This window comes from Nelusetta ayraudi, unplaced genomic scaffold (genome assembly GCF_046127955.1).
Source record: "Nelusetta ayraudi isolate G7.1 ecotype Tasmania unplaced genomic scaffold, CSIRO-AGI_Nayr_v1 ptg000006l, whole genome shotgun sequence".
NCBI classification, from domain to species: Eukaryota; Metazoa; Chordata; class Actinopteri; order Tetraodontiformes; family Monacanthidae; genus Nelusetta; species Nelusetta ayraudi.
The window spans coordinates 5,561,859-5,586,398 of NW_027466056.1; the positions used below are offsets into that span (position 1 = coordinate 5,561,859).

Here is a 24,540-nt window from a genome sequence, read left to right on the forward strand (position 1 = left end):
ACATGAATAAAAAAACACAGGGCAGAGTGGCGGCCTGCTCTGTTGACCCACTGGTTCCACTATCAGATTAAGCTGTCAAACAGCAGAGCGCCGACGCTCACCGAACTGTGAACAATGTGGCCTTTCACAAAAAGAGCCACTCGCCGAGCTCCAGTGTGTGTGTGTGTGTTGTTGTTGTTTTTTACGCAAGTGCTGTGTACCTTGTAGCGGAGGAGTGTGGCTTTTCACGGAGGGGTAAGCAGACTTGACAGCCAGCTTGCCAGCCGGGATGACAATGGGCAACACAAACAGGATTAAGGCCCATGTGCTAGAGCAGGATTTCCAGGAACACTTTCATCTTGTGCTTGGGTTAATCACGCTGGCCGTAAAAGACTGGAGAGGAATTAGCAACAAAGCGCAGGGACAGACCTGGATGCAGTTGCTCAAGGTTCTTGAACTTGATCGAACGTTTATTGTGTAGTTTTCGGTATAAAACATGGAAATTGATCAGCCTTTTTTGTTGTTTCTTTGGTCTTACTGCCTGCTCTACGTCGATGACCTCCTGACCTCTTGCACTCGCTCCTCCCTCTACAAAGTTGCGTCTATTATTCATTGGCAAACGTTCCCCTTCACCTGAGATCAAAAATAGAGAACTCATTGGCACGCTACGCGGGACAAATCGGCGGTCCGCCCTACATGTGTTCTCTCAAAATGCATTAATAATTCAACCCGTGAGGGGAAGATGGAAGAGTGAAGTTTCACTGCAACTTTGTCGTGAAGATGAAAACCCTCCAAAGAATCAGGATATCTGATGCTTGCAAATTCCACAAAGGAAGACCCCCCTTTAAACACATGAAGGAGGGGAAAAAAGGGTAGGCGACAAAAGAGATTTATTCAACAGTGTATATTATACAAAAATAGAAAGTAGCAAAAGTTCACAGTGTCCAAAAGGCAGTGTCAAGTCAAGTTTCAGTCGTCTGAGTGTCTTTTGGGGAGCAAAACAAATTGGCCGAGCGACTGTGACGGCACACTGACGGCCACGTTGGCTGGGTTTAGCCTCAACGAGTAAGACAATAAAAAGCGGCTGTCAGGACCATTTACACACTCGCATTTTTTCTTTTTCTTCTTTTTTTTCAAAACCCTCGACCAACACCAACAGAAAACAATATGTGGCTGTGTCTGAAGAAACATGCATATGGTATATTCATGTCTGAGCCCCAAGTTCAACATCACGAGCACCAAAGCAACACATATATATACCAGCAGAGGCAGTTGTTATCTGTGGGAAAGACCTGAATTCACACAGAAGGAGAGAAAAAAAAAACAGTGCTATTGTTGCAGAATCGTCCTGGAAATGTAGTTTATATTCTGTTGTGCTGTCAAATGTAAACATACATACAGAACTTTGTTTTCATTTTTTTTTTATACATTTCATAGTGAGGCATGTTAACCACGGATGCCCTCTTCAGTGTTTTTTTTTTCCATTGCACTCATAATATTGAAAAATCAAAGCCATAAATCCTTTTATATTTATCATATTCTACATGCACTCCATTTACTGTATGGTCTCTGTCTTGGGGGTTTCGAGAGAGTCCTTCAAGCCCCCTGCTGGGAAAGACTTCCGGAACAACTCCCGTCTGTCCGCCGGAATCCCATCAACATCCATCAACCTCAAGGTCGCTGCGGTAAGAAGAAGGTCGATCCACACTGGAGCGAGACGGCCAATTTCCCTTTTTTTTTCGTACTTGTGGTAAACGAGTTTTGTTATTGTTGTTTTGGGAAGGCCAAACAACAAATGGCAGACTCTGAGTCTGCTGCAAAATGTTCAAGAGCAGAGCGTAGAGTCAACGCAAACCTCTGTCGTAGGTGACAGGCAGCGAATCCTTCGCGTTGAAATGTTCACTCAACGTCTCGGATGTCTTCGGTTGCCTTGTCGCAACCTCGGAATGGAGTTCTCACGTGTAAAAAGTAAACTTGGGCTCAATGCAGGAAATGTAATGATTTATTTTAAACTTTGAGAGCCTCGAGTTTTCTGCTCTCCACCCGTCCCGGATTGAGCTTGAAGAAAGTGAGTGGAGACACTTGGGGTTTGGCCCCGCCCCCAGCCTTCCCTACTTCTCAGCTGTGCAGGTAGGACCTGCAGGGGGAGTCCGGGTGGAAGTCGTACTTGCCGAGGCCCGGCGGGTAGTAGGTGGTGGCAAACATGTTGGTGGTGGCCAGCGGCGGCGGGAAGTGGTTGCACGTCTCCTCGTTGACGTGGTGGAGGTTGTTCTTGTTCAGCGTCTGCGGCGGTGGCGTAGGGATACACAGGAAAAGAAAATAAGCAGTTTGGCTCTCGCACGAAGACACTCACCAAGACAAGACAAGGTAGCGGCCCACCTTGAACTCCATGGGGATGTACTTCTCATTCTTCGCAGGCGCATTGCCGCGCTTGTTGTAGGCCAGGTGGTTGGGCGCGCTGGGGTGGATGACGGCCGACTCAGCCGACGGCCGGCTCAGGTGGTGGCAGTAGGAGAAGGCCAGCGCAGACAGCAGGCCGGCCGCCAGGAAGGCGGCCAGGCCCACGGAGACCAGCTGGAACAAGGTGAACGCTGGAGGACGGACAGGGGGGACAGGAACAGCGTTCCATTATAGAACTGAGAGCCATGATGTTTAGAGGGGCAAACCAACTTTTAAAATACTAAAAAAAAAGAAGTAAAAATATACCAAAAAATAAAAATACTCTAGAAAAAAGCAAGAAAAAAACTGTTTTCTATTAAAGAGCTGAGAGTCAAGATATTCGAAGGGGTTGAACCAACTTTTAAAGTCTCTCAAATAATCAAAAATATACTAAAATATATGATTAAAAAAAGGAACTCTGTCAATAGTGGAATAATAGAATGTCACTCACATCCGCAGGTTTGATCCTCTTGTCCGGGTAAAATAACTGGAAAACGACAGACAAGAGGCTTTAGCCCATTAAGGTAATACTGCGATTAAAAAGTTTTTAATCATAGGTGCAAGTATTTTTTTTGGAGTGCAATACATATTTTTATACACATACTTCATTTTTAGTTTTTTATAGTGTAGACAAATTAGTTTTGATTTATTCTTAGAATGTATAGTGTATTTCAAGATTGTTCAGGTTAAATTATATCTGTATAAAATTACAAAAATGTTTTAAATTAATGAATAAAGTCAGTCTAATCCAGTGGTTCTCAAACTTTCTCAGTCACGCCCCCCCCTCCCCCCAAATTTGACGTGGCTGTGTCTTGAGGGATCCCAATGAACCTGCAAGTGGTTCCATATCTCTAGGACTTTTGATTGACCCCATAGACTTGCATGGCATTCGGGATAGTGATAAGGCCGGAATTAGGGTTAGGGTTAGGGTTACTGCTGGAATTAGGGTTAGGGTTTCGGGGTTCCTCATGGGCTAGAAGCCCCAAATTTGACGTGGCTGTGTCTTGAGGGATCCCAATGAACCTGCAAGTGGTCCCATGTCTCTAGGACAAACTTGACTTTTGACCCCATAGACTTGGGCAGTGGTTCTCAAACTTTCTCTTTCACGCCCCACCTTGGAGGAGTGTCAGTCATGCGACAACATCACATTTTCTACCTGCCACACGGGATGACGTTGAGCGTTGCGTGCGCTAAGTCATAATATGGCGCCACTCACGGCGTAGATCACGTACTGATGCAAAGGTGTTTGAAAGAAAATTAGAAAGCATTAGAAAGAAAATAGAGCAGACGCCGAAACGATTCCTGCGTGGCGCGAGCCGGCCGCGGAGGTGCACCCCGCTTCAAGTCTGGCGTGAACGACACCATCGTTCCACAGCTACTCGCGAACAGAACACCGCCGGACTCCTGAATTCTTCTTTTCGTCCCTGTCAAATATTTGTCCATCCTGTGTACCTGAGCAGCGTTTTTCTTAGCTACAACCTACTGAACACTTTTTGTTAATTGTTCCGCCATGGAAAAAGAGAGGCTGTAAATGATTAAACGACAAAAAAAGGACACATTTTCTCCAGCATCTCCTTGGTATTTCAAGCGGCTGCTATCCCCGATCTGCTCACCGGGCACCTCGTGAGGTCGGCAGGTCCTGGACTGAGTGACGTTGCCCTGGCAGAGGCTGGCCTCGGCCTCCTGGTCTTCGCCGCAGTGGCGACTGCGGTGCTGCAGGCCCTCGTCGTCGCAGTCGCCCCAATCGGCCCAGGCGCCCCAGCCTAGTGAAAAATGCACACACAAACACATCCTGACCACAGAGAGACACACTTCGAGGATGATTTCAAGCCGGGGTCTCTCGGAAGCTGCGACAACAGATGGGACAACATGCTAACGAGCGGGAAGAAAGGATAAAAACCTGTGGAGCAGTTACGATAATTTAAAATTAAATACGCAAGGCCGATGGAAACCTAGCAACCTGGTCGACTCTGTTTTACGGCCTATTTATTGTCCCTTTACTCGAGCCCTAAAAAGGAAGCAGGAAGTCGCTCCTGAATGCGTCCCAGCCGGCACTGTGCATTCAAATCGAGCAGGCCGGTGGAGAGGCGGAGGGTCACCAAGTTTGCATATTTACGAGTGTTTTGGCGAACGTCGACCATCAGTCAGCGGCCCACCCTCCCCTCCCTCCCCGCATCCCCCTCACACCCCGCACCTAATGGGATTGCTTTGTTTGCAGGACCCAAGTGTAAATGAACCCAGCAGAAAGCTAACGAGGGCAGACAAATCGAGTCTGCAACGTTTCCATCGATGCGCAGGAACTTTGCTTCATCCGTTTTCCGCTCTCTCTTGTTGTTTTTTTTCCGCTTTTCAGTGCGCAATCCAAGGCCAATATTGATTCAACATCCCCTGTGTGGCGGAGATTTCCCATCTGTGTTAGAGCAAATAAGCGGCGGGTTGTACGGACGGTTATGACAAAACTTCTGCTGCAAAGCGATAAAAAATAAATAAATAAATAAATAAATAAAAATTCAAACGCCCTCCTGATACCTCCGACGCCCTCGCAGGTGTGGATGTTGCAGAGTGCCTCCTCGGTGTGCAAGCCGATGCAGATATCCCCCCCGTGGGCCGGCGCTGGGTTGCCGCAGGTTCGTGTACGCTGGTAGTGTCCGCCGCCGCAGCTGGACGAGCACTGGGACCAGGGCGACCAGCAGGACCAGGCACCGCTCACTTTGCAAGGTAAACAGAGCAAAGCAGAACCCTTATATACGAGCTCCAGGAACTGAGAAGAGGAAGGAACCCAACTGTCTCAATAGTGCATACCCGGGCAAGGTTCCACGTTGCAGTCCTGGTACTCCACTGGCGAGCCCACGCAGGAGTTGGGGTTGGTGCGGCCCTCGGCACCCAGGCAGCCGCGCTTGCGAGTGCGAAAGCCTCGTGAGCACCGCTGGGAGCAGGCAGACCACGTTTCCCACGATCCCCAGCGGACGCCTTGGGGCTGAGAGAGGGTCCGCTCGCTGGTCTTCACCAGGTCTCCCACCAGAGCTGCCAGGAGCACAACATCGCAATGCAGTAATTGAATGTACTGTTCCAACTTCCTGTGCGAGTCTTTCATTGGGTCTTATTGATCTGTTTTTCTGCTGCTCGTTAAAGCTGCCTGATGGAAATAAATCCAATTATATCCTAATAACATGCACGTGTGACTTGTGACTCTGATACTCCTGCGCAATATCAACCTTTACACGACTGTATAATGAAAAGCTTCTTGCTTCTGTTCCTGAACGTCCATTCTGTAAAATGTGGCTTAATCTATGATTTTTATATTGGTAAAAGCTTAAAATTCAGCCCATAAATTCATAACTAAAAATGTATACTCACAGCGCAATAATAGTAATTTGGTTTTCCAACACTTAGAATGGTTCTTATATGTACTGTATATAAGAATATGATGGACAATCCAGCCCGCCTGACAGCCTGTTTCGTATTGAGGGTGAGCGCTAATGTCCTCAAATAAACTAACGAAGAAGAAGGTGATCAAGGTATCCAAGTTTGTGCTCGAAGGCCACTGTAGTTCACTGGCAAGCCCGGGAGAGGGAAGGTAGGGGGTCCCGAAAGTGAAAGAGCGCTTCAATCTACGACTTGATGTCGCTGTTTGTTCTTAAAAATATCCAAATATTACACAATTTACCTTCAAATGAATTCAAGATTATCATCTGTGTGTGTTATGAGGACGATATTGTGTTTTTTTCCATCATTTGCATATTGAACCTGTATCTGTTTTCATCAAGCAGCAGCCTCTAGCTCGGTCCGATTACCCGAAATATAAAAGTTAATTTCGTGTAAAGTGGTAACTTAAAAACCCCCCAAAAAACAGGGCTTAGCCATCACTCACAGTCGGTCTGGCAGGCTCCCGAGCCGTCGGCTGGGCAGAAGCGCGTCTCCGCCTTCTTCTTGCCCACCTGGAGCTGCTGGGGGTCGGGCAGCAACGCCCGGCAGGTGTATCTGAACCTCTGCTCCTGCCGGGAGCCGTCCCGGCTCACGTTGAAGGGCATCCATGGCGTCCAGGGGGTGTTGCGGCGCACCTCGGGGCACGCCTCCAAGTTGCACGCCTTATACTCCTGCGAAACAGAGTTTCATTGTTTCAAAGCAGTATTTGTCCTGCATACGACTGCGTTGAACTCTATTACAGCCAAATAATAAACCTGAATGCTCTGCAGTCATTCCGGGTGCATGAAAATCAGTGAAGATGTACTAAACAAGTCTGGGAACATTCTGGTGTTTAATGAAAACCATTTCCAATGTCAAATTGAAAGCGATTAAGAGAATTCCAAACCATACCAAAATATAAACCATGATGCTTTGTTCACTCTTATATGATTTAGCACACACATCTAACTGTGATTATAATACAAAGCTTTATTTTAGAAATGTTTTTTTTTATTTTTTTTATAGATGATGGCTGCATATTGCACACTGCATTTTCATTTTCTAAAAACACATTTAATTAGACATTCAAGGCAACAACAGTCAAAACCAACCCATATGTGTTCAGCACATCCTGGCTGATTTTGGTGCACTGGTAATGTTCTTAGAGCATTCCAGTCGATACTTGGTACCAAGTTGGTTATGATGGAGTTCAATACAGAAATGAGTCAGTGACCCTAAACTTCTGAACGGTAGTCTAGGTTGCAGCAAAGTCATGGATAAATTTAGAAATTTTGTCAGCGAAAATGAGAGGGAACCCTGTTTAAAAGCAGCGGGTTTTTTTGTCTTTATTTTCCTACATGTACAAACGCACTACCAAGGAGCATCCGGGGCAGCTGCTCCCGTTCTGACAGCTCCTGGTTCTCGAGTGGACGCCGCCGCCGCACTCGGCGCTACACTGTGCCCACGGTCCCCACGCCGTCCACAGCACGGGCAGCGGGCAGGGCTTCTTCTCGTTGCACAGCCTGTGAGACGAAAGAAACACACCCGCTGAGGTGCTGCACCTCTTGGCTTGCAGTGCCGTGTGACAGCGATGCTAAAGAGACCGAGCCTCACCTCTCCTCGCGACTCTGGCCCACGCAGACCCGGCCGCCGTGGCGCGGCGCCGGGTTGTTGCACGAGCGCTGCCGCACCTCGAAGCCGATTCCGCAGCTGCTGCTGCACGGGCTCCAGGAGGACCAGGGGGTCCAGCCGCCGTTCCTGGGGGCAAAGTTTGGGGGGGGAATAACGTGACTGCATTTTCATGGTATTTCGTGTTCGAAACAACTTCAGAGTCGACTCCCGGCCGCACCTGGAGCAGTTGGCCACCTGGACGGTGGGCCCCTCGCACTCCCGGCCGCCGCACTGAGCGGGCGGGCCGTCGCACCAGCGTGAGCGGCAGCTGCACCGGCTGACGGAGCCGTCACCGTCGTCCTGGTTGCAGCTCTGCCACGGCGCCCACTGGCCAAAGCCGCCATCCTGCGTCAGGTTCCTCACCTGCGGTGCGGTGGACAAAGAAGTTAATGCCCGAGTCAGAGTCGGAAAGTTCTTCTGTGGTGTGCATGTGCGTGTGTGTGGCTGGGTGCCATTCCAAATCCTTTTGATACGTTGGCAATTTTGAGACGGTTTCCACAGGCAAACTTTTTTCGATACCAGCTGTTTCAAAACCAATGTGAACAACGACAACAAAAACTTTACTCTCCATTTGACCAGTGATTCAAATCAGGATTTGCTCCAAATCCAACCTGTTGCATTCCAGTTCCTGTTTATTTTAATCCACCTTAATGAGGTGGAGCCCCTTCAGAATCATTAGCATGATGCTAAATTTCACTCTGATGTAGACAAAGGTTTGCGAGTGTCTTTATTACACGCCTCTATAATGTGAAAGCCAATCACTCGCGACTTTAGATGTTGAAAACACACTATGACGCTAAAATGGCTTCCTTGGATGTTGGAATTTGGATTTCTTTCTTTGGATCAGGGCCAAAAATGTATCGAAGTCAATCGGTGTGTGTGTGTACGTGTCCTACCGGGCACTCGGTGATGTTCTGGCTCCACTGGTTCAGGCCCGAGCTCCCCTCCAGAGTGGTGCACAGGCTCTGCTTGTGGTCCCAGCCGCAGTACGGGTCCCGGGCGTTCAGGCAGCGGCTGGCGGGGGGGAGAAAAACAAACAGTTTGGTCAGCGGCGGGGATTGCAAACGGCGCTGGCAGGAGGCCAGGCAGCGTTTTTTTTTTTTTTTTTCGCTTTCCCCATTCACAGCATTTTCTTCTGGCTTTTGATAAACTCGTGAAAATGCCTCAAACGAGCCACCGGGAGAACAAAGAGCTCTTAACGTAATCGTCTTTGTCAGCGCTTATTATGGGCCATTTGGACTTGGCAACTCAAACCCGTGAAGCCTTTCATTTTTTCCCCCTCGACGGCGCCGCCTTCATAAATCTTTTTAAGTATTTTCCAGTTTGCCCTGGCAGGTCTGTGTACTCAACCAGTAGCGGCCGCGGTTAAACAAAAAAAAACAAACCCCGGACCGGCAGGAAAGTTGTTTTTTTTGTATGCCAGCCAAAGATTAATCGTGTTCGTGCCTCGTCTGGCTGCTGTGTAACCCATGTTAAAAATGTGATATATGTGATATAAATAGGAATAAATAATCTACAAAAATTGAAAAAATAGAATTAAAAGGAAAAAAAAAGTTCCATTTAATGTTAATTCATTCATGGGTTAATTAAAAATGTATTTAAAACAATGATTTAATGTAAAAGATTAAAAAGATGTACAGGGAATTCTGTCACTGCTCCTTTAAGGGCAAGCGACCTCAAACGCACCTGTGTGACGTTGCAGCGACAGCGACACAGACCGAGGGAGACAGCAGAGAGGAGAACGAGCGGTACGAGCGGTAAAACATTAGTGACGAGTCGGAAAGTAGATTTGGAGTTCATAAAACACAACCTTCCTGGGTGGCGAACTGACGGGGACTGTGTAGGGAATGAGCCACATCGGTTTTGGTGAGTTTTATGCTATGTTTTATTGTGTTTTACCGTGTCGTTCTGTTTATGTTTTTTTTAATGGCGGACAGCTAATGCTAAAGTTTGGCTGCGTCCAGAGAAACGTTTCGTCAGAAGCCGTTTACAGAGCAATGCTCTGTCACAAACTGTCACCAGTTAATGTTTTGGGTTTATTATGATTGTGAAGGTTGTAAGACTGTATGCGTGCTGTATAAATGTGAGCTGTGTTGAGTAGTTTTTTGCCGGAGACAGAGCGGCGAGTTAAAAGGAATCGCTCCGCCGCCATTAGGGAAAAAAACTCTGTAGCAGTAATGCTACAACTGTGAAATAGAGAAGAGAGACACTGAACCGTTTTGTTTGTGTAATCCGGAGATTTAAATGTATTTATTTTGTGTATGACCGGCTATGCGGGTCAGGTTTTTATGCTTGGATTCGAGGATTCGGACGGAGTAAGGACTGACTGCAGTGTGCTGCAGTATGGACTGAAACAAGATGGCGAGCCACACCCAGGATTTGGATTTCACCTTCTCTCTTCTCCATCAGAGCAGTGAGGAAGTCCGGTAACTCGTTGCCAGAGTGGTGGGAGTGAAAGAAAAATTTCGAATCAAACTGAATTTTTGTTTTCCTTCTTCTACTGAATTGAAAAAAGATATTATTTTTTAACTTCAATTATAACTGATTGAAGTTCACTGAAGTTGACTGGACTTGAACTACTTGAGTTGATTTAAAGTATCAGACTTTTGATTGTTTTGTTCATCTCTTGAATGTGATTTTGAATGTGTGGTCCACTGAACTTTGAATTAAAGGTTTTCTTTTGCCTAATCTCTGAGTTAAAAAAAAAAAAGAGTTAACTCAGAGATTAAAATAGGAATTCTAAAATAGGTCAAACCTAGGAAACTAAATAACTAATTAAACTTACCTTAAAATAGCTTTACCTAAATACCTTAGTTGAACTAAAAGAGGGAAAGAAAGGGTGATTTTTTTTTTCTTTTGTTGCACTTACCTACTGAAACCTGCAGGGTATTTTTGGGGTTTGTTTGTACTGTATTTTTCATGTTACATTGTGTTCAGTAACATGCCAGCCTTTTGCACTCAAAGTTACGGTCTCTGTGCTTTAATTATTGCTCTCCACTCCTTAGAACCTAGAATTGGTCCAGTGGCGCAGTTAGTGGTGTGACACCGGTGCTACAGCTGCATTTGTGTTTTTAACCTCATAATGCCATTTCAAAATTCTGCATGACAATCTGAGTTGCAGCTGCTTGATTGCATTGGGATATAATGCATCTATTTTGCGCTCACAATCTGGCTGCAACTTTGGAAACGACGCAGATGTTGGGCAAAAAATAACCTCCTCAGTGTCTGGAATATCAGAAATTTCTGCCGTGTGTGTGTGTGTGTGTGTGTGTGTGTGTGTGTGTGTGTGTGTGTGTGTGTGTGAGGCCTATAAATGTCTGTAACAGCGCCTCTCATTGTCCCGTCCTGACAGAGGAGGCTCTTCATGAGTCTCACCGTTCAGTCGGGTAGCTGGAGCAGCGCTGCAGCGGGAGCTTCACCAGGCGGTCGTCAAGGCCTACGAACAGAGAGCGGTCTCTGCCGAGGATCTTCAGGCTCCGGACCGGACCGATCCGGCCCTCGGGGAGGATCCGGATCTCCTCCAGGTAGCAGCCCTGCAGGCTCTTGTCGGTGGTAGAGAGAGCTTTAAGGATGGTGCCATACTCTGAAAAAGGTCAAATACACCCTTTTTTCAATACACGTCTGATATTTAGAAGCTTTCTGTAAAAGACTCTGTAAGCGCTTTCAAGGTCAAATTTGAAAAATTTGACCACACTCAAATGGTCGGAAACTCTGTACTTCTGCTTAAAAAAGTAAAATAGCTCATTTCCTTTTTTTCAAAACACACAACTGATATTTAGCAGATGCAATGCAATTTCCCCTCAGAGCGCTGTGTGAGAGTGTGAGGGCTCGACAGGGTCAGCGAGAGGTCAAGCTTCAAAAATCTGACGACGCTTCAGGCAGAGGAATCTCCGTAGTTCTGGGTAAAAAGGTAAAATAGATCTTTTTTTCTTTCTTTTTTTTAAATACAGCTGGTAATTAGCAGGTACGATACAAGTTCCGTTCAGAGCACTGTGTGAGAGCTTGACGGGGTCAGCAAAAGGTCAAGCTTCAAAAATTTGACGACGTTTGGGGGGGAGGAAGCTCCATAGTTCAGGCTAAAAGGGCTCTCAGGCTCTTTTTTTTAAGTATATGAGTGATATTTAGCAGATATAATACAATGTGCCTTCAGAGCCCTGTGTGAGAGCTAGACAGGGTCAGCGAAAGGTCAAATCTTTAAATTTTACTCCAACCCACTGGGGGCTGGTACCATTCCAAATCCTTTTGACACTTTGCCAATTTCGATACCGTTTCCAGAACCATGCTTTTTTCTTGAGACCAGATGTTTTAAAACCAATGCGAACAACAACAACAAAAAATTTACTCGACAAAAGATGATTGATTTTTCAACATTCCATTGGATCGGAGCTAAAAATGTGTCAGGGTCTCTTCGAAGGTGACCCTTTTCATTTTACTACAAACCAAGTGGGAGGAAGCTCCATAGCTGCAACTATGAGTGTCTCACCAGTGGCGATGTACATGACGTGGTAGCGGGCACCGCGGCCCTGCACGACGTCCACCACCATGCGGGAGAAGCGCAGGTTATCCTGGGCAAGCAACGGGTTGACGGTGACCGGCTGGACCACGTCGCTCATAAGGAAGAAGCGCTGGGCGTCCTGGAGGCTGCGCTCGGTCAGGTTCCCTCCAGGGCCGCCCTCGTCTAGCGTGCCGCACTGCAGAGAAGCAGGGTTAGCGGTGAGCGACGGCATGGGAACCTTGGATGGATGGCGTTGCAAGTCACCTGGAAGTTGGGCAGGGGGTTCGGGGAGGAGAGCCAGGCGCTGCGCGGGTTCTCCTGGTAGTGGAAGGGCCCGTTGAAGGCCTGGGTGATGGCGCTCAGGTTGAAGGCGCAGACGGCCGAGGCAGAGATGCTGTTTCTGAAAACGTGACATCATAAGTCAGGCATCACAATGCAAGGGTAACACTAACCATCCATCCATCCATCCATCCATCCATTTTATGCCACTTTATTCAGAGTCGGGACGCGGGGGCAACAGTCTCAGCAGAGACGCTCAGACTTCCCTGGGCTCAGTCACCTCCTCCAGTTCATCCGGCGGGACCCCAAGGCGTTCCCAGGCCAGCCGAGAGACGTAGTCCCTCCAGCGTGTCCTGGGTCTTCCTCGAGGTCTCCTCCCAGTGGGACATGCCCGGAACACCTCTCCAGGGAGGCGTCCAGGAGGCATCCCAAACAGATGCCCAAGCCACCTCAACTGGCTCCTTTCGATGAGAAGGAAGCGGCTCTACTCCAAGCTCCTCCCTGGTAACTGAGCTCCTCACCCTGTCCCTAAGGGTGATCCAGCTCCTCACCCTGTCCCTAAGGGTGATCCAGCTCCTCACCCTGTCCCTAAGGGTGATCCAGCTCCTCACCCTGTCCCTAAGGGTGACCCAGCTCCTCACCCTGTCCCTAAGGGTGATCCAGCTCCTCACCCTGTCCCTAAGGGTGACCCAGCTCCTCACCCTGTCTCTACGGGACCCCCCAAGCCACCCTGCGGAGGAAACTCATTTCTGCCACTTGTATCCGTGATCTTGTTCTTTCGGTCATTATCCAAAGCTCATGACCATAGGTGAGGGTAGGAACATAGATCGACCGGTAAATCAAGAGCTTCGCCTTTTGGCTTAGGTCCTTCTTCACCACAACAGACCGGTACAGCGACCACATCACTGCAGACACCGCACCGATCCGCCTGTCGATCTCGCACTCCATCTTTCCCTCACTCGTGAACAAGACCCCGATAGAACTCCTCCACCTGAGGCACGGTCTCTCCACCCTCCGACCCGGAGAGATTACGCCACTAACCAGTAACTACTAACGCTAACCAGCGGAGCCAAAATCGAAACTCTAACCCCCCCTGGAGAAACGTCTCTCACACGTTGGTGGTGAAGATCCCGTAGAGCAGCTCCTGCTCTGCCACGTAGAAGGTGCTCTGCAGCTCGTCGTAGTGGAAGGGGATCTCGCCGGCGCGCGAGCAGTTGAGCCGCGCCTTCATGAACGTGGTCCAGGTGTCCTCCAGCAGGAAGCGGCCGCCCATGTCGTTCTTGCAGACGCGCGCCACCCGTGAGAAGATCACCTTGCCGCAGTCGTTCTCCACCGCAGCCTCGCGCAGGAAGAAGTAGGCGAAGCGGCCGATCTCGTAGACGGAGACGAAGTGGGGCTCTGCAGGAGGAGATCAGGAAGAAGAAGCAGAAGAGGAAGAAGATGAAGAAGAAATCAATGAAATAAATAAAATTGTAATGTAAAATACAGTGCTGGGAGGGAAGGGAAGTCCAAAGGGCTTGCAGCACCCTGATGCCCTTCTTCTCATCTCTGGGGACTTTAACCATGTCTCTCTGTCCTCCACTCTGCCCACATTTACCCAGTATGTCACATGCTGCACCAGGGACAATAAAACACTGGATTTACTGTATGCTAACACCAAGGGGGCATACAGCTCATCACCTCTCCCCCCCCTGGGAAGATCTGACCACAACCTGGTACGTCTCCTGCCTGTGTACAAACCTCTTGTCCGCAGACAGCCAGTGGTCACACGCACTGTTAAGAGATGGTCTGAGGAGTCTGTGGAGGCTCTGAAAGACTGTTTCGACACAACGGTGTGGGAAGAACTCAGTGACTCTCATGGGGAGGACATTGACAGCCTCACTGACTGCATTACGGACTATATTAACTTCTGTGTGGATAACATCGTACACACCAAGACTGTACGGTGTTTCCCAAACAACAAACCCTGGATTACACCCGACATAAAGGCTCTGCTTAAGGAGAAGAAGAGGGCCTTTTTGTCGGGCAACAAAGAGGAGCTAAAGACTGTGCAGAGGGAGCTGAGGAGGAAGATCAGGGAGGGCAAAAACAGATACAAGATGAAGATGGAGGAACAGCTGCAGCAGAACAACGTCTGCGGAGTCTGGAAGGGCCTGAAATCCATCACTGGTTACAAGGAACCTGCCACCCAGTCTGAGGGGGATCTAAAGTGGGTGAACGACCTGAACACTTTCTTTAACAGATTTGACCAGTCACCCACCCCACCCCCTGTCCAGTTACCACTGCTGCAACCCCCACTACCTACTGTAACTGTGACTGGCCCTCCCCCCACCTCAACTGACCCCTGTTCAACAACACTCTGCATCCAGACCCCCTGTGCTCCCCTGTTCCTCTCAACTAGCCAGGTGAGGACACAGCTGAGAAGGTGCAAGGCAAGGAAGGCTGCAGGTCCAGATGGCATAAGCTCAAGGCTCCTCAAATCCTGTGCAGAGGAACTGTGCGGGATAGTGGGACACATCTTCAACTTGAGCCTGAGACTGGGGAAGGTACCAGAGCTGTGGAAGACATCCTGCTTGGTACCAGTGCCAAAGACCCCTCACCCAAAGGACTTCAACAGCTATAGGCCGGTGGCGCTGACATCGCAGCTGATGAAGACCCTGGAGAGGCTGGTTCTTGGTCATTTGAGACCCCTGGTAAGACCATCGATGGATCCACTGCAGTTCGCCTACCAACCTGGCATCGGGGTGGATGACGCTGTCATCTACCTCCTTCAGAGAGCCCTCTCTCACCTGGACACGGCTGGGGCTACTGTGAGGATCATGTTCTTTGATTTCTCCAGCGCCTTCAACACCATCCAGCCGCTGCTTCTGAGGGGCAAGTTGGAGCACTCTGGAGTGGACGACCTCCTCACGGCCTGGATCCTGGACTATCTCACTGATCGTCCGCAGTACGTGAGGGCTCAGAGGTGTCAGTCGGACACTATCATCTGCAGCACGGGGGTCCCTCAGGGTACGGTTCTGGCCCCGTTCCTGTTCACTCTCTACACTGCAGACTTCACCCACAACTCAGCGAAGTGCCATCTGCAAAAGTTCTCTGACGACTCTGCCATTGTTGGCCTCATCACCCATGGGGACGACACGGAGTACAGAGAACTGACCCAGGATTTTGCAGTCTGGTGCCAGAGAAACCACCTCCAGCTCAACGCAGGAAAGACCAAGGAGCTGGTGGTGGATTTCAAAAGACGCAAGCTCCCCCCCCCCACACCGGTAAACATCCAGGGAGTGGACATTGAGATTGTGGAATCTTACAAGTACCTGGGTATCCACTTGAACAATAAACTGGACTGGTCACTCAACTCTACTGCACTCTACAAGAAGGGACAAAGCAGACTCTTTCTGCTCAGGAGACTCAGGTCTTTTGGAGTGGAGGGGGCTCTTCTTAAGTCCTTCTTTGACTCTGTGGTGGCATCAGCCATCTTCTTTGGAGTAGTCTGCTGGGGAAGCAGCATCTCTGCTGCTGACAGGAAGAGACTGAACAAGCTGGTGAAGAAGGCCAGCTCTGTCCTGGGCTGCCCGCTGGACCCTGTGGAGGTGGTGGCTGACAGGAGGATGATAGCTAAACTATCTTCTCTGATGGACAACACGTCCCACCCCCTGCAGGGGACCCTAACAACACTGGAAAGCTCGTTCAGTGACAGACTTCTTCACCCGCGGTGCCTCACGGAGAGATACCGCAGGTCCTTTCTTCCGGCAGTGGTCAGACTCTATAATCAACACCAATAACCTCCCCAAACCGGACTAAATGCAATAACCCTCCATCTATTTATAACGTGCAATAATTACTCAGCTGCGCATATTTTTCACTGTTTTTCTCTGTACAGGCTCTTGTTTATTTACTTTTTTACTTTATACTGTTTTGCACTATTTTAGGTTATTCAGTTATTTTTATACGCTCTGTTCACTTTATTCTTGTTTGCCCTATCTTCTGGCTGTTGTAACACCTAAATTTCCCCGTCGTGGGACGAATAAAGGTTTATCTTATCTTATCTTCTCTTATCTTATCTTATACAGAGTCCGCTCCCATCTAAAAATTAAATATTCATGGTGAATCAAACTTTAGGGGAAATATAGAATGAACAATAATAAACAGTAATAATAATTTTGGTGTGGATACTGTGGATAAATACAAGAGAAAAGCAGCAGCAATAAAGATAATAAATCATTTGGAACTTGAACTTGCAAAGAGTTCAAATTTAACTTTTCAAGTTCAATCAGATTTTAGTGACAAAGGCAAAGTAGTGTCTTTGAAGATAATGCAATTTTGGCAATTGGCATTTGACAGTGTGGGAGACTGACATCATTTCTTCTTCTAGTTGGGTACTGATGAACATCAGAGGAAAGAGTAAAAAAAACTGCATTTAAGGTAATAAGAGGAGAATGAAGATACATATCTGTAATGCATTACGTTTAATCGACAGACAACAATTGAATACTTTATTTGAACAGAGGTGCAGAAGGTTCTTGGGAGTTGGAGTGGGGAAATCAATCTCAAGAATTTCTTCTGCATTATATACAGCTCGGACAGATTGCGAAGGATCGATAGAAGCCCATAGACTGTTGCAATCATTTAGGTAAGTAAAAAATGAAACCATGATAGTGTGTTAGCCCTCACCGTTGAGCCACTTGGAGTTGTACTGGGCGCTGCGCAGCGGCGGCATGTTGCCCAGGCTCCGGTAGACGACGGGGTCGCGGCCTGAGAAGTCAATGACGGTGGCGGCGTAGAGCTCGCCGCGCTCCGTCAGCATGGCGGTGGAGTTGTGGCGCGGGTCGTACGGGCAGCGGGCCACGCCGTTCACCGTATCCAGCACGCGACTGGTGTCGCCGACCTGATGGTGGTAGGGGAGGGTGGCGGCAGAGAGGTGTCATGGAGTTTGGACCTGAAGGAAACCAGCAAAACTTTGATACCAACCTGGCGGGTGACGCAGACAGGGGCGAAGGCGTTGGTGCCGCAGGTGAAGAGCTTCCCTGTGCTCAACAGCAACACCCGGATGTAGTTCTGACACTCCTCCTGCACACACACACACACACACAAAAACACGCACACGCATCTCAAACTGACATCTTCTCCATTTCTAATGAAAGTGAAGGGGATGATGTTGTGTCTCAGACCTCCGACTTGCCCTTGCTTTGGCACGAGCGCTTTGTGTCTTCGTCGGGGGCCCATTCCGTCGCCTGCCAAACAAGGTCAGTTTACCTCTTAAAAGAGCAGTTTGCTCAAAATTAGCCACTTCAGCCTATTTCTCATGCCTGCTACGTTAAGGTGAGCAGAAATCTATATTTTTTGCAGATGAATCCTTGTGCGTGTGGTTACCTGGATCAACGAGACGTTGTTTAAACTCAGCCTAAACAGGAAGTTCCTAACAAAAAAAGAAAAAAGGATATTTCTCGCAATGAATCTGCTCGTTCATCTTGGGGGGGGATCCTCGAGTCAAGTAGACTGAAAACCTACCTCGCCCCTACGAGGAGCTGGCTTCCGTCCAGGTCCAGGGCCAGCTGGGAGAAATCTTTCACTCCCGGGTGGGAGAACTCAGACACCCACGGCCTCAACCCTGAATCCAGAGGGAGAGAAGAGAACAGGGGAAAATGGGGCGATTAGGACTTAGTTGGTCAGACATGGCCGAGTTCCCGCTGATGGAGCTCTCACCTCGGTAGGAGACGACCGGGTGCTCTCTCCGGTCGCAGTCTGCGGGCTTGACGCGAGGCTCCTGAGACCGGCACAGCGAAACACAGGCGGCCAGCAGCAGGAGGCCGCAGGGGAGGGAGGCTGAACGCTGCCCTGGCCTTGATGGGACCATGGCTACAACCGCATCCAAGTCCTCCTACAGGAAACACCTGTGGGAAAAATAACAAGCTGGAACTTTAGAATTGAGGGAGCCAATTGGGAAGATGCTTCCTAACTTCTAACTGTGACGGACGAGGCCTGAAAGCCTATAACAGTAGCTGAGTTTCCATGACCCCTAGAATTGCACAAAACCTAAATATTGCAATAAAAAACTGGTCATGGAAACACCTAAACTTGGAAAAACCACTCCAATATGGCTAAAAGGTTTTGATGCTCTCATGTGGTGGTTTACAGAGATATCTCATTAAATCTCGTTCACCACGAGATGTGATGAGAATTACGGCTTTTGCGCTTCACACCATTCAATAGAAGCGCCTGCAAATCGCAATTGTGCCTTGTCGAAATTTTAGAAATATCGCTTCTAGTTTGCGAAAAACTGTCTTGGAAGCGCAGCTAGTCACTCTCGCTGTCTCATCATGTGACCAATATGGAAAATCACATGAATGATTAGGGTGGAGGGGAGGTTGGGGGACGGCTTTGAAACCGATCGACGGATTCTTCCTTTTTGTCCATGGAAATAAAGAGTTCTGCACATCTCCCTCCAAACTGAGCAGCACTTCTGTCTGTCTCTGGGGGTCCAGCCGCCCTCCCCGCCCTCCCCCCCCACTTTCCCCCGTCCTTTGGTGTCAGTGGGACTCGGTCACGGCTAATTCACCTGAAAGGGGGGCCAGAGCCGCCGGCCTCTCTGATGCCAGCGCTCCAACCGAGGGTGCCATCAACAGGGATCTTTCTGACTGAGGGGAGCCATTCAGGGACGAGCACCCCCGGGCCCAGAGCCAAAGCCCCAGAGGATGGGAGTGGGGGAGTCGTCAGCCAGAGAGGGAGGCGGTAGGCGGAGGTTGTGAACTCTGAGCCGTGAGCTACATGAGCCGCCTTTTTGTTCTGTCCCGCCATCGGGATCCATTCACATTTGTCAAATCTGCTCGGGGAGTTGACACCACCGGTTTCCAGGACACGTTTAAACTCATTGTGAACTCGCCGAGCGTGCACGCCTGAGATCCGTGTGCATTTTGAAACAAATCTGACAAACGGACGTGCAGGTCAGAGAGAAGGATGCGCAAGCACATGTGACAACATGTGCGTTGCTTTTTCTTTTCAACGTGCAGAGCTCGCTTCAAAGTTCCCATGTGGGGGCGTGTAGCCCCTCGACCAATCGCGGAGCTCTATGAAAACATTACGCACGCGCTGGCTTGGCTTAACTCAATTGGAAGCCCAAGCGCAGCGTCCTGACTGGATGTCGCCTCAGTGTTCTTGTCCTGTGAAAGAGTCTTTGAGAAGGCTGCGGTAATTTAGCACAGCAGGATGAACTTGATTGAAATTTCATTTCCTGCTACCTGGACGTGCAGGTAGGCAGGACCCAGACTAAGAAATCTGCTTGCTGAACCCCCCTAGAACGAGTGACTCAAGTTCCATGTGTTTTTAAAGGCTTCGGCAGTACGGGACAGGCACAAAACGACGCTCTGCCGCTGCTGCTCTCTCTCGCATCCGCAGCAAACTTCTGCATCTTCGTCTCACCGAGAGATGAAAGCACACATCTGAAGGTGGAATCTTCCAAGTGAGAGCCATTCTGATGTCCTTCTGAGGCACAGCCAAGGAGAATTAGCTCAACTTCTGTCAGCAGGCTGAAACCTGCAGCGAAGCAAAAGCCGAATCTATTCAGCTATCAAAGCCCTTTAATCCACAATGCAATTATGTGCCTATCGACCATGTTAAAGGGAGACTGCATGGACAGAAAGTGTCCTGGCGTGTCCTTGGTGCGTTCAAATGAACCAAATCGAGCATGACTTGTATGAGTCATATTTATGATAAAATGCATTAAATCGTGGAGGACCCCCAGACTCCCCCACCCATTGGAAAAACATCAGCAGGAACTTTACAACCTGCCCAGAGTTAAAAAAAAAAACAAAAAAAAACACAACAACAACAGAGGGTCCAATTCATGTGACCCTGTCTGTCTGTCTGTATGTTTGGACTAATGGAGGGGGAAAAACGCAGCAGGAAGACTGGGGGGGAGGCAAGCATGTGACCTGTGTGAGAGGAGAACACTGCCAAGACTTAGGGGGTAAAAAAAACACCTCTGCACATTTCCTTCAGCATGGGTCGGAAAGGAAGTGGCGGTAAAAAAAACAAAAACAAATGTGAAGCTGCGCGTCTTGAGGATCCAGCAGGTTTTGGGAAACGACTCTGGACAATTGTACAATAGCATCGTCCCATCACTCCCGCTGCTAAACGACCTGCTGGCCAGGGAATGATGCCCATATATAGATTGTTTGCACGGCTCCCTATTTCACCCTGACATTTATCACCCCGCCGCTTGACTAGTTACGATCTCCGTGGCTAAAAATATACACGAGGAGGAGGAGGAGAAGGAGGAAAGAAGACTTCTGATGCCAAACACACACAAAAATTACATTTGAGGCGAACAAACAACTTATTTTTGCGAAGTAAGATTATAAGGGTTTGGTTGAGTGGGAGGGGAGTGAATATCACCACTCGGAGTGCAGTTCACTTGTGCAACTTAAACGCTAAATGAAACTTATGCTTAAAGAGAATTTCGTGTTTTTCACACATTGATTTAAACTTTTTAATTCCCGGCAGCAATGTTTGCAATTTCCAAACTTTGAGGCGTTAAAGTATTTCTGCCGACCTCCTCACTTCTAAAAGTGGCCTTTTCGAGGCACTGCCGACGGCTCTGTGTCTGCAAGAACTGGACCAGAGGGACGTTTGGGCTTTCTTGAGGCCTGGATGAACCTCTTTTTTGTGGCCGCTAATCTTGCTGAACTCGCAACAGTTCTTTTTCTCTTTGCCTCCCCTCCCCTCTTCTCTGTCAGGATGGGTAAAAAGCTTTGTCCGCTTTTGTCTTTCACCGAGGAGGAATATGTCAGGATCTGGCAACCACGGGTGCCCTGCTGAGAGACGGGGAAATTAATCCCAAGTAATGGCGTGTCTTGTGATTTCGCCCCCTTTCGAGAAATTGAAAACAAAACTTGAGGGAGGTCCCGTCCAGCGGCTGACCTGCGCACTGGCCCACTCGTCGGAACCCCGTCTCGCGCTTGGACGCCATCCAAGCTACCTCCTCCCCTCCACCCTCGCTTCACTGAAACAGAACGAGATTTCAAACGGAAACACCTCATGACACCCCGGGCGACTCGCGGCCGCGGCCCGACCGGGCGAGGGGAGGGAGCGACGGCGGAAACAAAGGCGAAGTCACTCGCTGGCGGGCGAGCGGGCACGGCGAGGGCATCCAAAGTCTGCCCCTCTCTCCCCCGCCTCGGCCCACCCCACCCCGACAAAATATTCACAGAGGACCATTTCCGAAAGCGGTGTTCTCAGCTCCTTCCTACCACTTTGAATGGCCCCCTCTGTGCGACCTGCCAACTATCTGCCAATGGCCGCTCTCTTTCGCCAGTGAATGGACCACTGAGGTTTTTTAGCCACAGTTTCGGGAGGTAAAAAAAAAAAGAAGAAGAAGAAAAAAGACGCGCTAACGTGCCATGGCCGCGCCACAATGGGCCCCCGCTCGGGTGATCTGCCAAGGCTAATGATGCCGGCTTTGGCCCCGGTTGAAGGAGGAGGTAGGGAGCAGGAATCCTAAAGAGGGCCCTGCAGCTGCAGCCCCGTCCCCCGCCTGCTCTTCCCTATCTCTCAACCCTCGCCGCACAGCTGGGTGGGGGTGAGAGGGGGTGTGACACAGTTCTCGACACTCTCCATTGGTGCTAAAGTAACATTGCCGAGGGAAGAAGGTTTCGGTATGTGCGGCCGCAAGTTTGTGCAAAATATTAACGGTTTTGGAAATACTTCTTCGAGTGTGTAGTTCCATGTACCATGAGAGAAACATTTCATTCAAAGCACTGAGGCAATTTGTGTTTTTCCTTTTTTGTTTCACCAGATGTCACTGAAAACAACTAAAGAAACAGGGACAGGAAGTAATCCAACTGTGCGGTGGAGTGAGCTGGGTCGGTGAGCCCTCCCAATGGCCAAACACATGCAATAGGATAGGATAGAGGCAACAGGATAAGTTTGTAAAGGCAAAGACAAAGTGCGAGTGTGCACCAAAATATGATCAGACAGCATTTTGTCCACCCCTTAAATCAGTTCTTTATTCACAAAATAGAACATTCATAATCCCTGTTCATGCCCCTCAACGCGTCTCCATCCCATCACACAACTATTCAGAAGGCAATCAGCCCTGAAGACTTATGATCTTCCAGCCATGTATCACGGCTGGCATTATTGAATCAATCAATTAATTATTAGCATGCTCGCTTGCCTTCCTGACACCACTGTCATACTCTCACAGGGTGAAATCCCCCTTTTTGCCTTCAAAAAACAGCGGAATTCTTCACTTGTAAACGTGCAAGTCTGGCACTGGAAACGTCAACAGGTTTTCTTCACCGTGCCTGTGACACTGCAGGCGCTTACATGGTACAGAGTCCGCGCCACACACACACACACACACATGCACGCAGGTGTCTGTGCTCACATCTGGCACGGGACAAAGGACGGCGCGACGACAAATGACCGAGAATGAAGCGCTGCCCAGATGTTCAGGCCAGCGGAGCAGAAGACTGAGGGATCGTTAGAGGAGGAGAGAAAGAATAAAGTGTGATGGGGGGGTTGGCAGAGGACCGTCAGCAAAGAATCCATGTGCTTTCTACAAGTAGAAAAGACAATGAAAAAGGCAGACTGGACTCACTTGCTCCACATGGCCAGCTGAATTCTGGAGGTCTGGCGGTGGTCTGCTGGTGGTGGTGGTGGGAGGGTCCTGGCGTCAGACAGCCTGCTCGGACATCTGGGGCTTCGCCTGGAGGGACGCAGGGAGACGAGTGAGAGAGCGCCTGGTTTGCACACCAGCACACAGTGGCACGCTGACTGGAGTGTGTGTGTGCGTGTGTGTGCGTGTGTGCAGGGCAGGGGAGGGGAGAGAAGGAGGGACGGAGGGAGGGAGTGGTGAAGGGGGTGTGTGATGGGAGTGTATGAGGGGAGGGGAGGGGAAAACAGGAGGGGGGGGGGAGTGGTGAAGGGGGTGTATGATGGGAGTGTATGAGGGGAGGGGAGGAGAATAGAGGAGGGGGGCAGCAAAGCTTTCCTATTTGTGCAAGGAAAACTTTCCTCTGAATGGAGAGGGATGTCTGTCGAGTGTGTGCGTGTGCTCTAAATCACCTGCAGTTTTTTTCAATCGTGTGAGCAAGCTCACCATAAATATTTCACGCTCACATAAAAACGCGTGCATCTGCACTTGCAGACGTTTCTGAAACTCGTCGCTCGTCTTTGGGTTGCGCTGCTGCCTCCTACTGGCCACTGGTGTGCACAAATCTGGACGCTCAGATTAATTTAAAATTGCAATTTCTTATCAAGCGGACTGATCTAATAATAATTGAAATGTTAACCGACCGAGGGTTCGCTTTTTGCGTTGTTTCGGTTTTAGCTTCCTTAAATTCACCGGTGGGACAGGAGGGGGAAATATGACAGGTGCCACCGACGAGATGAAGTGGCGGCTAATCTGACGTGGCCAAAGTGGGATGCTAATGGCTCTAATAAATCACAGCCGGCCGAGGGGGAGCGCGCCCGGCGGAGCATAAGAGACAAATAACACTTCCCTGCCTCATCCCAAACAGAGCAGGACATTCATCTCTCCCAGCCCGGCGGAGCAGGAGGGGAGGGAAGGGAAAGGAGGGGGAGAAAAAACAGCTTTGCCGAGAGGATGAATGGCTCCTCTCCTGTACAAAACTCCAGGCCGACCTTCTCCGGCTCTTGTTTTTACAGCCCCGCTGTCATCTGCAGCGTGTGATGGGTTCCAGGCAGAGTCGATCACCGCCACCTCTGATTGGATGACAACCGTTGTGCGCTAGTGGCGGTTGCTCTTTTTGGCCTAAAAAACAGTTTTTTAGTGCAAGAATTGAACCTTGACCTTCATTGGACTGATGGTGAATTAATAAAAGCACGAGCGGGGTGTAAGCTACTGCGCACCTTCCAGAAATCCTTGGCTTCTGTGGAAAATGGAATATAGACAGAATTTTATGGCTTTTTTTTGGTTGGATTTTTTGGATTGCACAGATGAAGAAGACATTTGGGGTTCGAGACCAAGACAAGACCAATACTTAATATATATAAGAAAAAGAACATTCATTCATTCATCTTCTATACCCGCTTATTCCTATTCAGGGTCACGTGGGTCTGCTGGAGCCTATCCCAGCTGTCTTAGGGCGAAGGCAGGGTGACACCCTGGACAAGTCGGCAGTTCATTGCAGAGAAAATGAACAATAAAACAGAAAAAGATTAACACTATAATTCATGTTTGCTTCTAAATGAAGCTGCAACATCTCTTTTCAGCAAGGTATCTTTTCATAATTTTCTTTACCATTTTGCTA

General features: G+C 49.0%; 1 protein-coding gene across 2 annotated transcripts; it reads right to left on the reverse strand.

Annotated features, from left to right (window-relative positions):
• Positions 1 to 1,448: 1,448 nt before the first annotated feature.
• Positions 1,449 to 23,036, reverse strand: LOC142882445 (semaphorin-5B-like). Of its 2 annotated transcripts, none has more exons than XM_076017202.1 (22): positions 22,866 to 23,036; positions 17,972 to 18,159; positions 17,777 to 17,876; positions 17,639 to 17,684; positions 17,437 to 17,499; positions 17,237 to 17,335; positions 16,940 to 17,153; positions 13,381 to 13,666; positions 12,254 to 12,389; positions 11,978 to 12,185; positions 10,870 to 11,077; positions 8,391 to 8,508; positions 7,673 to 7,857; positions 7,438 to 7,581; positions 7,199 to 7,346; positions 6,290 to 6,515; positions 5,221 to 5,442; positions 4,948 to 5,127; positions 4,032 to 4,181; positions 2,870 to 2,905; positions 2,359 to 2,570; positions 1,449 to 2,262 (listed from the first exon to the last, which is right to left on the reverse strand). In XM_076017202.1, exons 2-22 carry the CDS (start codon positions 18,120 to 18,122, stop codon positions 2,098 to 2,100), a joined length of 3,297 nt encoding a protein of 1,098 aa, XP_075873317.1. In that variant the 5' UTR covers positions 18,123 to 18,159; positions 22,866 to 23,036; the 3' UTR covers positions 1,449 to 2,097. The 2 variants fall into 2 exon arrangements, with proteins under 2 accessions (XP_075873317.1, XP_075873310.1); XM_076017195.1 differs by having other exon boundaries at positions 7,196 to 7,346.
• Between the last annotated feature and the right edge of the window lie 1,504 nt (positions 23,037 to 24,540).

What these genes read in the sequence shown, in the direction of transcription:
- LOC142882445 (XM_076017195.1), bottom strand. Translation starts at nt 18,122, where the DNA reads ATGGTCCCATCAAGGCCAGGGCAGCGTTCAGCCTCCCTCCCCTGCGGC. An exon ending in CAGGTGGCCAACTGCTCCAG is followed by an intron (nt 7,582 to 7,672) that starts GTGCGGCCGGGA and finishes CTTTGCCCCCAG; the next exon opens with GAACGGCGGCTGGACCCCCT. An exon ending in GGGAGCCTGCCAGACCGACT is followed by an intron (nt 5,443 to 6,289) that starts GTGAGTGATGGC and finishes TGCTCCTGGCAG; the next exon opens with CTCTGGTGGGAGACCTGGTG.